This window comes from Petaurus breviceps, unplaced genomic scaffold (genome assembly GCF_028583685.1).
Source record: "Petaurus breviceps papuanus isolate PSGF00001 unplaced genomic scaffold, PetGlider_PUasm1.0 90762, whole genome shotgun sequence".
NCBI lineage: Eukaryota > Metazoa > Chordata > Mammalia > Diprotodontia > Petauridae > Petaurus > Petaurus breviceps.
Genome location: NW_027187339.1, coordinates 233,526 through 245,192, shown reverse-complemented (window position 1 = coordinate 245,192; position 11,667 = coordinate 233,526). Strand labels below are relative to the sequence as shown.

At 42.8% G+C, this 11,667-nt stretch overlaps 2 protein-coding genes across 6 annotated transcripts in view; one reads left to right on the top strand and one right to left on the bottom strand.

Moving 5' to 3' along the window:
• Positions 1–495: 495 nt before the first annotated feature.
• DNAJC9 (DnaJ heat shock protein family (Hsp40) member C9) lies at positions 496–3,299 on the top strand. Its single transcript, XM_069068214.1, has 5 exons — positions 496–815; positions 1,091–1,231; positions 1,330–1,584; positions 2,437–2,523; positions 2,628–3,299. The coding sequence occupies exons 1-5, from the start codon at positions 636–638 to the stop codon at positions 2,742–2,744; spliced, it is 780 nt and encodes a 259-aa protein (XP_068924315.1). The 5' UTR covers positions 496–635; the 3' UTR covers positions 2,745–3,299.
• Positions 3,300–3,652: 353 nt separating this feature from the next.
• FAM149B1 (family with sequence similarity 149 member B1) overlaps positions 3,653–11,667 on the bottom strand; it is a 44,836-nt gene continuing 36,821 nt past the window's right edge. For 3 of the 5 annotated variants that reach the window (XM_069068211.1, XM_069068209.1, XM_069068213.1), the window contains 4 exons: positions 11,234–11,357; positions 10,910–11,032; positions 6,548–6,625; positions 3,653–5,008 (listed from right to left, as the gene is read on the bottom strand). In XM_069068211.1, coding sequence (XP_068924312.1) covers positions 4,808–5,008; positions 6,548–6,625; positions 10,910–11,032; positions 11,234–11,357 — 526 coding nt within the window. In that variant the 3' untranslated portion in view covers positions 3,653–4,807. Of the gene's footprint in view, positions 5,009–6,547; positions 6,630–10,909; positions 11,033–11,233; positions 11,358–11,667 lie in introns of all 5 variants that reach the window. The other 2 variants (XM_069068210.1, XM_069068212.1) reach the window with 1 other exon arrangement.

Sequence of the window (11,667 nt, the reverse complement as noted above, 5' to 3'; positions counted from 1 at the left end):
AGCCAACTTAAGGAGGCCTTCGCCCCCAGACGTCCCGGCTCTCGGCGCCGGGGCGCAACTTCAAGGATCCAAACACAGAATTCGGGGCTCCCGGGGAGTGGGGCGTCAAATGGACAGGGTTCCCGGAAGCTGCCGGGAGCCCCGCCCCTCTCAGTTTCGTCCTCGGCCGAACGTCGGGGCGGGGTTCTGGAATCAAGAACGACGTCGAGAAAGGGCTGGCCGCGGCTCCGTCCTCGAGGTCCCGGGGCGGGGGGAGAAAGGAGGGCACGTCCGCCCCTAGCTACTGGCAGCGGTGCTTTCGGTAGCAGAGGACCAGCCGACACTGAGGGGACGCCCACCCAGGGGGAACGTCACAACGGATGATAGGGCAGAGGCGCGGCCGACTCCCGCGGCCCCATAAAGATGGGAGGAAACAGCAGACCCTCTCCCCGGACGCATTTACGACAGTTCTCGGCAGCCACCGTCACGTGTCCGCTACCCTGCGGCTGCGCAGGAGCCCCGGTCCCGCCCCCGGGCTACGTCACGTCCCGCTCCGCCCCGTCCCGCCGGCTGCCGGCCCTTTTCGCGCGGGAAAAGAAAGCTATCCTTGACCTGGAGACGCGAGCCAGTGGACCCCCTCCCCGGCCACGGCGGCCATGGGGCTCCTGGAGCGCTGCAAGGCGGAATTCGGCACCGCCGACCTGTACGAAGTGCTGGGCGTGCGGCGGGAGGCTTCGGACGGCGAGATCCGGCGCGGCTACCACAAGGTGTCCCTGAAGGTGCACCCGGACCGCGTGGACGAGGCCGGCCAGGAGGAGGCCACCCGGCAGTTCCAGGTGCGCGGGGGGGCCGCCCCACCCGGTGACCCCGGTCCAGCGCCCTCGGGACCTGGCGTGAAGGCGGCCGTGCCCCTGCCCCCGGGCTAGCTCTGCCTGCCTGGAATCCCTCTCCCTTCTAGCCTCCCCGAGGATACCCCGCCGTGGGCCTGGGGGTGGGGGGGTGGGGCAGGGGTCGCACTGACCCCGTGCGAGCCGGCCCCGCCCGGTCCCCTCCGGCGCCGGGATCGTAGGAGGCAGGGAAGGGGGTCATAGGCGCCCGCTGTCCCCCCCAGATCCTGGGCCAGGTCTACGCGGTCTTGAGCGACGCGGAGAAACGCGCGGTGTACAATGAACAGGGCACGGTGGACGAGGAGGCGGACGCGCTGAGGCAGGAGCAGGACTGGTCGGCCTACTGGAGGCTGCTCTTTAAGAAGGTACCGGTCCGTCCCCCCGGGCTGCGGCCGGGCCCTATCCCCCCCTCCCCCGCCCGGGCCCTCCCCGCAGTCTGCGGATGAGCCCCCGTGCCTTTCAGATCACCGTGGAGGACATCAGGAGCTTCGAGGAGAAGTATGTGGGCTCCGAGGAGGAGCTGGCCGACATCAAGCAGGCCTACGTGGACTTCGGGGGCGACATGGACCGCATCCTGGAGTCGGTGCTGTTCGCCGAGCCGGCCACCGAGCCCCGCATCCGGGCCGTCATCCAGGGGGCCATCGAGGCCGGCGAGCTGCAGCCCTACAGCGCCTTCCTGCGGGAGCCCAGGCGGAAAGCCGTGGGGAGGAAGAGGAGGGTAGGGCTCCCCTTGGGTGTATGCTGTGTGAGCAGTTTGAGTGAAGGAGAACAGAGACTATGAGGTCCACGCTCATTTGTGGCTGTAAATGTTTGCCTTGACTTAGCTGAGGGACAAGGTTTACTTGAATTTGCGTTTTTTTCTGAAAATACTTTCTGAAAGGTCTGCCTTGGGCACTTGCCATATGTGGCAAATTGATACGTTGACAAGGAACCCAGCCATAGGACTCTGACCTCACCTCACTTTGAGATTTCTTCTCTCAATGTTATCTGGCAAATGGCCTTTAGGTGTCCTAGGGATTTCTTCGGCTTTATTCTGTTGCTTTCTGCCTCTCCCTTCCAATCTGATCTAATGCAGTAAACTTGACTAAAACTTCCCAAGTACCCTGCTTTCACTGTGACACAACCCATGAGTGAGAGAAATGTTCTTAATTAAAGAGACAGTGTGGACAGGATGCTGGTCTCAGAAAACATGGCTTCAGATCCTGCCTGACATACCATGTGAGCCTAGGCAAGTCATGTAATGTCAGCACTATAGGAAACCTAAGAGACCCAACCTTTCAAAGAAGGTGCTGATCTGCAGTAGAGGAGAGGTTTTCCTTCTCCAGGAGTTCCTCATGCCCTTGAAACCACATCAGTCTATGGCCTTTCACCCAGATCTTTTTATATGCTCTAAAATATGGCCTTGAAAAAAGGGTAGACTTGGAAGCGGGGATGCCAATGGACTTCCTGCCAATTCTGAGTTTGGAGTGAGTGTTAACGCAGAATTTGTTGGTCCTCTGGTTTTGTGGTAGATGACTGTAAAGAAGGCATTTTATTTGACCTTGAATGTCATGTGTGTTTTGTGTTCCAGGCTCAAGAAGAAGCCAAAGAAGCAGAAAAGTCCAGAAAGGAGCTGGGCCTTGGGGATGAACCAGATGACCTAAAAGCACTCATCCAGGTAAATTTTGGGGGTGCCGAGCAGGACCGCCCCCCTCCAGCCCCGTTCTCATCTTAGGGGCCTGTTGCTCTTGTTCTGAAATGTGCTTTTAATTCTTCCAACAGAGCAGACAGAAGGATCGGGAAAAAGAAATGGACAGCTTTCTGGCTCAGATGGAATCAAAGTATTGCAACTCTTCCAAGAAAGGGAAAAAAAAAACTGACAAGAAAGGAAAAAAATGAAGGCATTAGTTCTGTTTCTTCAGTGGGCCTACTTGGATAAAATTAGTAAAACCTTTTATTATTGAGGAAAATTGGTTCCCCTCTGGCCTAAAATCTCCAGATAAGTGACTATACCATGGGTAATTTATTCAGCCACTGGCCCAGCCCACTTTTCATTTGTTTTACATACAATCTCAAAAGTGTTTACTGGCAGTCTGTTGTTTCTATGAAATTTCCCTCCTGGAAGAATTTCATTTTCAGAGAATCTATATTTCCACAAGTCTTACACAAGTGGAGTTCTAAACTTTGTCAAAAAAGGGTTAGAGACTTCTAGCAGAGCTCACTTGATTAATGCTGTTAACGACCAAAATACTCCCTGGTGAGGAAATGAAATTCTTAAAGCAACTAGTGAACTAACAGCTTTGTTCTAAATGTTTCCTTGCCAGGTTTGTTTTCATTTATTTATAGTGAACAAGATTTGTTTTATATTTTGCACTGTTTGGTGCTGGCAAGTATCTCAAGAATTTTTGTAAAAAAATTTTGCATAAAATAAACTAGAAAAATATTTCACTGCTACATCTTGAGGTCTTTTGAAAACTGGCTCTCAAATTTGTTTCCAAAAATGGTATTAGGATTAGGGGGCTTGGTGATGGAGCCAAAAGATCATACCGAGAATTGAAACTTGATAAGTAACTTGGACTTTTTTGAAACAAGAAAGCTAAGGCCCAACTAGCACATTCATATTCACAACTTTTCTTTCGACCAGGTGTCCTCAGATACTTAGCAGTTTTGCAGAGAAAATTGAATACTATGTATTTTTCCCTCAAATATTAAGACCAAGACTTCTGTTGAAGTTTGTCACCGTGGACCCTAAATTACGGAAGGGGACAGCATGTTGTCAAATTATTTCCAGTTTCTGATCACAAACATTCTTGATTTAGAAAACAGACTCTTTAATCACATTCAATTAAAAAAATATAATTTCATGCAGTTTGGATTCCCCCACATACTTGACACAACGGTAACATTGGCCATTTGTTATGAATTCGATGACAACAGTAACTTCACTTTTGATTTCAGGAATTTTTCCTCTGGAGATGATGCAAACAATAAGATTTCAAACTAATTATATAATCAGATTTAATTACAAATAAGATTATTAGGTAAACTAAACAGTTCTTGAAGATAAGCTACATCTCTACAACTGTTGCTAATTTAAATTTTAAAATGCCATCAGAAAAACTCCCAAGATTCAAAGCTTACCCACTTCTGCTATCCTGCTGTTCACCAAAGCAATCTATTTGAGATTTAACATCTGAAAATCCCTGACAGTTGACAGAGCCATGTAGGAAAGTTCCAAAAAAGGAAATAAATGTTTCCCTCCTAGTGTTGCTGGAGAAAATTTGGCAAAATGGGAAAATGAGTTATTAGGGAAATCTGACAAGTGAAGCAGAGTTAGTAAGAATATGAGGAAACACCAGTGTCTATACAACTTCACCTGAAATAGAGCTGGATAAATATCACTTTAAAAAGATAAAGATCTGGCAAACTGGTATATTCCAATACAGGTAAAATAAGTCATTTCTCCCTACTGATGCTTCATGTTTTCCAGTTGGTATTTATTTACTGTCAGTATTATCCCTAGTAAATACCTGTGGCCAAGTTTCTTGGGGATCAGTCTGGCTAATTTTGGAGTGCTCTCTAGAAAGGATTTTCATTTGAGTGGCAGTTCAGCCTTCTGACAACACTGCCTTTGTAATGATTCCACTTGGAATTAGGAAAATCAAATTATTTTCAGGAGTTTAAATACAAGCAGAAATGTTCTGGGGAATATCTACTTAATGCCACAGTAGTAAAGTAACTGCTGCTTTTCACACACCTGAAATTACGTCTTGAATCCTACAGTAACTGATAATCCTGCTTGACAGACAACATAAGCAATGACTGGGAGGAGGTATGTCTTGGGTAACTAAGAGTCTTGTTTAGTAGAATCGCTTAACTTGCTCTGAAGGAATACGAGGGGTCCATGAAATCTTTGGCAGACACTGCAGGTTTTTTTCCCAGTAGGTTATACAAAAATAACTTCATGAAGATGGTTTCAAGTTTTTCTTGTAAACAAGTTCTGTCTGCATCACTAAGCTGACTGAACATTGATTCACAAAATTCTCAGATGAGCTCACAACCACCTGACAACAGGTTTTTTGGTTTGTCCTATGGCCCCTGTCTGGTTCTAGTAACTGGTCCACCTCGACTTTGAGATCTTGCAGGTCCATGTAACTGAAGACCTGTTAGACATGATACAATACATTAAGTAATATTTTAAAGTTGTAATGCAAAAACAATTCAACAGGCTATTTTTGATTGCCTGAGTACTAAAAAAGCACAAATAATACATGAATCTTACAGTCTTGTAGGAGGGGAGCTAAGACACTTGTTACATTAGGCTGGGACACCAGAGTTGGTATTTGATGAAAGGTGGGGAGAACATTAAGAAATTGGGGAAACCAATTTGGATACAGGGTTGTAGGGGGTCAAATAAAGGAGTAGAAGGAGATAGAGTAGGGTGGGGCCTTGAATGCAGGCAAAGGAAGGAGTTTGGACTTTTAAGTGGATGACAAGCAGCTGTGAGTTTTTGATCAAGAAAGTGACATGAACTGCCAAAGCTGTGTCTCTAGTGAAGAATGGGAAGTGACAGAAACACAGGGAAACCTGGTTTTAAATTCTGACTTCCACATACCATATGAAATGGGGGGCAGGGGGGGACTCAAAAGGCCTATAAGATCTCTTAATTCTTTTTAAATTCTCAATCTGTGATCCTAGGATTTTAAAATAAATCTGGCAACAGTGTGGGTCTGGATTAGAAAGGGGAGAGAAGAGGAATGGAGAATAATTAGGAATTAAATGTTAAAGATTGATCAAATTTTTTCACAAAGTTCACTTTCAGTGAAATCACAAGGTTAAAGCAAAAACAATAAAAAATTAGATTTGGAAAAAATTCATGATATGAATTGTTTAAATCAAATCACATTAAAAACTTTAATTTCATTCACTAACTTTTATAGGATGAAATTATATATATTTCAGTAATATTCTAATTGCATTGGTTTTCACTAAAATTTACCATTGATTGTAGATGTTATGGAGACACAAGTGATTCTAAAGAAATTAATTTGTGTACATGTAACATCTTAGTAATTGATGTGATGTAATCTGTAGTGATTTCCAGGTCATTAGAGCTGGAAAAATGTTATTTCATTTAGCCTCCAGAACAGCCAGGAATATGCATTGATATATAGATATAGATACAGAGATAGAGATAGATAGATAGATAGATATTACAAGTGATAATAACAGATTCTCAATACATGTTAAGTTTAACTGATCACAAACAGTATTTTTTAACTGGCTGCTTCTGCTGAACCTCACCTATTGAGTGATCTCAGTTCTTCCTGTCCTGGTTAGAATTACCCAGATGGTGGTGGTGAAAAGAACCCAAGACAAAACTAGTTTTAAGTTTACTGCCTAACTGTCCTATCAATTATACTAATCAAAATAAATTTATGCCATTCTCTAGAAAGTGATGGTGAAAGGACTGCTTCTTTGGTGGTTTTCACTAGCTTTAACAGTTGGTAACTGAAAAAAACTACTAGAGTCCTTATTAAATTCTATTTGAGTTTGACAATAACAGACCTTTTACAGTGTGGTAACTATATATTAACTTATGTTAAGTTCACTCCACAAACCTTTTATATGTAGCATAAAAAAAATCAAAATTTACATCATGTTTGTTAACCTGAAGCAAAAAACAAAAAAGTGAAACTTACCTGTACCTGAAGACCCCTTTCCAGCCCGGGATTGATTAGAATAATCAATAACGGTGCAAGAACGTTGACACTGTGTATCTGGCTTGAATGAAAGAGTGAAAAGTAACTGAATCTTCTGTTGTTAAACTTTTCTCCCCATATGATAAAAGATTTGAGATTTTAATATATTTAGGAAGGAAAATGGCTTTGAATTATTAGAATGAGTTTCATGCTGACATTCAAAGCATATACATACATAAAGAATGCCAGAGGCCACATTCCTATTCATAATATCTGAATCTCAAATCATTCTTACCCTAATATATGTATATGTGTATGTTTCTGTAATAGCTACCTAACACCTGACTTCACATATTTCCAGCCTTTTACTCTTAATGACTTTATGAAGTTTATCATATTGACAAAAAATAAAACTGGTTCATAATAGGAGTTATTTCTAAATCGGGTGTTTGTTTCCAATCAGCCCATGAACTTGTTAGAGCAAAGATAAAAATCAGCATCAAACTAGAATGAAGAATAAAAATGAGATAAAGATAATCTGGAATAGAGGCAGTGTGGCTGTGGGGCAGTCACAACCTTTCAGGGCTCCAGGCAACTCTCTAAAACTCAAAATGGTAGAGATGTTAACCTGCTCTGCTGGAGGGAGCTTCTTATACTAATAAAACCAAAGGTCCAGTCCCCCTATCTCTTGTTATCGAGAGGGAATGGGTAAAAGAATAAACACTGACATATTTTTAACCATTCCTATAGAAATTTAATTTAATTCAGGTGATCATCACATACACCACTGTGGGCAAGAATAGAAATGGAGTAGCCTTTAGAGTCAACAAAAGTTGAGAAAAGCAATACTGGGGTATAATCTCAAAAATGACAATATCTGTTCAAATCCAAGACAAACCTTTCAACATCACAGTACTACAACTCTACACTTTCATCACCAATGCCAAAGCTGCTTAATTCTGTGAAAACCTACATCTAGAAATAACACAACAAAAAATGCCACGTTCATCACAGGGGACTGGAATGCTAGGTAGAAAAGCAAATATAATTGGAATAACAGGCAAGTTTGGCCTTGGGAATACAAAATGAGGCAGGGCAGAGAGAGACTAATGGGGTTTTATCAAGATAACTCGCTGGTCATGGCAAACACTCCTTTTCACTAACCCCAAGGTGACTCCGACAGATGGACATTACCAGATGGCCAATATCAAAACCAAAATGGTTATATACTTAACAACCAAAGGTGGAGAAAAATCTAGAATCAGTAAAAACATGATGTGGAGCTGACTGTGGCTCGGATCATGAGCTTCTTATTGCGAAATTAAGACTTAAAGTGAAGTAGGGAAAACCATCAGCCCATACATAGGTATGAGCTAAATGATATATGAAGTGGATGTGATTAATGGATTAGATCTACTAAGCAGAATGCCTGAAGAACTATGGACAGAGGTTTACAATATTGTATGAGAGACAGTGGCAAAAAGTATTCCAAAGGAAAAGAAGCAAGAAAGCAAAATGGCTGTCTGATGAGGCTTTACCAATACCTGAGCAAAGGAAGGAGAAAGAGAAAGATGTACCCAACTGAAGCCAGAACTTCAGAGAACAGCAAGGAGAGAGGTAAGGTTTTCTTTTGGGGGGGGGGAGGGCAACTGGGTTAAGTGACTTGCCCAAGGTCACACGGCTAGTTTTTGTGTTAAGTGTCTGAGGGTGGATTTGAACTCAGGTCCTCCTGACTCCAGGGCCAGTGCTCTATTCACTGTGCCACCTAGCCGCCCTGAGGTAAGGTTTTCTTAAATGAGTAAACAAAGAAATAGAAGAAAATAAAAGAATGGGACAGATAAGAGATCTCTTCAAAAAAATTAAAGATATCTAGGGAAAGTTTTTCATGCAAAAATGGGCCTGATAAAAGACAAAAATGGGTAGGTCCTTAACAAAAGTAGAAGAGATTAACAAGAGGTGGCAAGAATATACAAGAAAGACTTTAACATCACTGATGTGGTGACTGATCTAGAGCAATACATCCTAGAGAATGAAATCAAGTGGGCCTCAGGAAGCATTGCTAATAATAAGGCTGGTAGAGGTGATGGAAATCCAGCTGTTGTTGCTAAAGTTCAATATGCCAAACACATCTGGAAATCTCAACATGGCCACTGGATTGGGAAAGATCAGTTGAGATTACTAAAACTCAGATTACCTTTTTCATATGCTTAAGAGTTTGTAAGCCAGGTTTCAGCAATACGTGGACCAAGAATTGTCAGAGGAGCAGGCTTTGAAGAGATTTTGAAGAGGCAGAGGAACTAGAGACCAAATTGCCACAACATTCACTGTATTACGTAGAAAGTAAGAGAGTTTCAGAAAAAAAACAAACAAACATTTACTTCTGCTTCATTGACTACACTAAAATCTTTGACTGTGTGGTTCACAACAAAATCTGGCAAGTTGTTAAAGAGATGGGAGTACCAGATCATTTTATTTGTCTCCTAAGGAACTGCAGGCGGGTCAGGAAACAACAGTCAGAACTGAACATGGAACAAATAATTGGTTTAAAACTGGAAAAGGAGTATGACGAAGATGTATATTGTTCCCTTATTTATTTAACTTAAATGAAGAGTATATCATGCAAAATGCCCGGCTGGATGAATTAAAAGCTGGAATTAAAGTTGCCAGGAAAAATATCAATAATCTCAGATATACAGATGATAGCATTCTTATGGCAGAAAGTGAAGAATTAAGAAGCCTCTTGAAAAGGGCGAAATAGGAGAGTAAAAGTTGGCTTGAAACTTAAAATTGAAAAAAAAAATCAAGATTTGGCGACTGATCCTATCATTTCCTGGCAAATGCAGGAAGGTGAAATAGAAGCAGTGTCAGATTTTATATTCTTGGGCTCAAAGATCACTGCAAACAGCAACTTGAAGCCATGAAATTAAAAGATGTTTGCTCCTTGAAAGGAAAACTACGGCAAATCTGGACAGCATACTAAAAAGCAGACACATCCCTTTGCTGACAAAGGTCTGCATAGTCCTCAGTTTCTGAGCTCTGTTTCTACTTGAGTTTGACACCACGGCCCTAGATGAATTTTGAGACTTCTCTGTAGGAAAGGACAAGGCCCTCTGGAGGCAGCATACTGGGAGAAATGTTGTCAAAGACCAGGATGCCTGTTACCTCTGTTTTCAATAAAACAAGGATTTGCATGGGCTAAAGTTCATTCTCAAAATAAACCTTGCTTAAGAATCTTTATGCCTTATGTTAGTCTTAAAGTATTATTGCCATATATGATATTAAGTTCACACATAGGGAAGCAGATTTAATAGAACTTTTAAAATACATTTCTAGGACTCAGTAGCTGTTATTTTTCTCCTTAACTTTTTTGTTTGTTTTAGGTATATTTTCCCTTGTAGATATTCCTCTTATCAAAATCTCATTCATTTTTCTGTGTGGAAATAGGTGAGTCAGGTTGTTGCACGGATCTGTGTCATTATACCCCCAGTCAGCCAGCAAACAGACCAAATCCATCACTATCCTAGAACCTTCTGGGGCCCCACAGTGAGCAATGCTGGCGGCCTAGGCTGGCCCTTTCTCTAGCTCTGGAAGCTACTGACAGAAAAGTGGGGGCTGAGCCATTTGCAGGGTATTAGAAGAGCAGGTCATCCCTGCAGGACTCCCTACTGGCATGAATGGTATTGACTAGGAATACCTTTCACCATTATTTTTTGTTTAGCAATGCCAAGATCCCAAATTTACATATAATATAAAACCAAAGCTCTTAAAGCCATCTCATTTCAACTAGCTCCTCTTCTGGGAGCTCTCTGAGAGGGTGTTTAGAGGGTCATTGTGGCTGACTCATATCCAAGGCTGGTTGTTGGCACAAATCACTGGTTTAATTTTCTCTTGTTTATTCTCAGAGGCCTAAATTGGAGCTTTAAGGTATTTTAGAGTATATGATATTAAATAGTATGGTGTAGTAGAAAGACAAGAACAGGGATGGTCCCAGATCCAATACCAGCTGGGCACACCCAGGCAGATCATGTCAGTTTTATCACCTGTAAAATGATGGGGCTGGATTAGGTGATCTCTAAGTATCTTCTAACTATAAGGTACAATCTATCAATATTAATTTAAGAAACTATGTATGTACCTGCCTGTTAATTTTTTTATCAGCTCTCATGCTGTTTTCACAGACAACTAAAGGTTTTGCTAGTGACTCAGCCTAAGTCATTGGCAATGTTAACATCCTGAGCAGTGTGCTAAGCAATACTGTCTCTGTTTGCACTCTGTAAAGTTACATGCACGCTTATAAACTCGCATTTCTGCCCATCTTGTTCCCCGGTAACAAAGACCAAAGAGGATACTTGCACTCTTTACCAAAAATGACTGGGTGGTGTTGGGTCTGGAGAAAAAGTCAGGTAGAAGAAGTCTCTCTGGGGGCTGCTGGTTAGGCTCATCCACCACCGCGCTGCGAGCTCGGCTAGAATCACCGCGGGATTTCTGAGGGAGAAGGCAAAAGATCAGATGGCCAGTTACTGCTCATGTGTGTGAGTGAGCCTGAGAGAGCATTCTCACCAATGACACGAGCTTTGCCCTTTCAGTATGTGTTACTCAAGGGCACGCACGATCTTCCCCGAAGAAACCATCCCTCCCGACCCAAGGCAGAAGCTCACACTGACACACAGACATGTAAGCCCGTACCGTCTGCCGCTGTGATCTCACACTGGTCAAATGCTCCACATCAGCTGTGCCAATGGGGGGAAGCAGGTTATTTCGACTCAGTGGCATTGGTGAAGGAGAAGACAAGGAATCAGCTGCTGTTGAGCTGCCATTCCCCAAGAACCGAAAGAAAAAAGCAAAAACAATTCATTCAAATACAAATGAAATGTTTGAGTTTAATGTCTATACAGTGTTGCTTCAAGCCACCCAAGCATAATTTCATTTAAGAAACTATTTGGGCAGTGCTTCCCAGGGTTTTCTTTGAAAAAAAATTTGGCTTTTTCTCTTGCACAGTCTGGGAAGAGAATTTGGTCATACATTTGGAAGGTCACAGAACTAGGGCTTCATTTACAAAATCTCAGTGATTTCTTTGCAGTACTGAGTCTGGATACAGCTTGGGATCATGTCTTTTATAA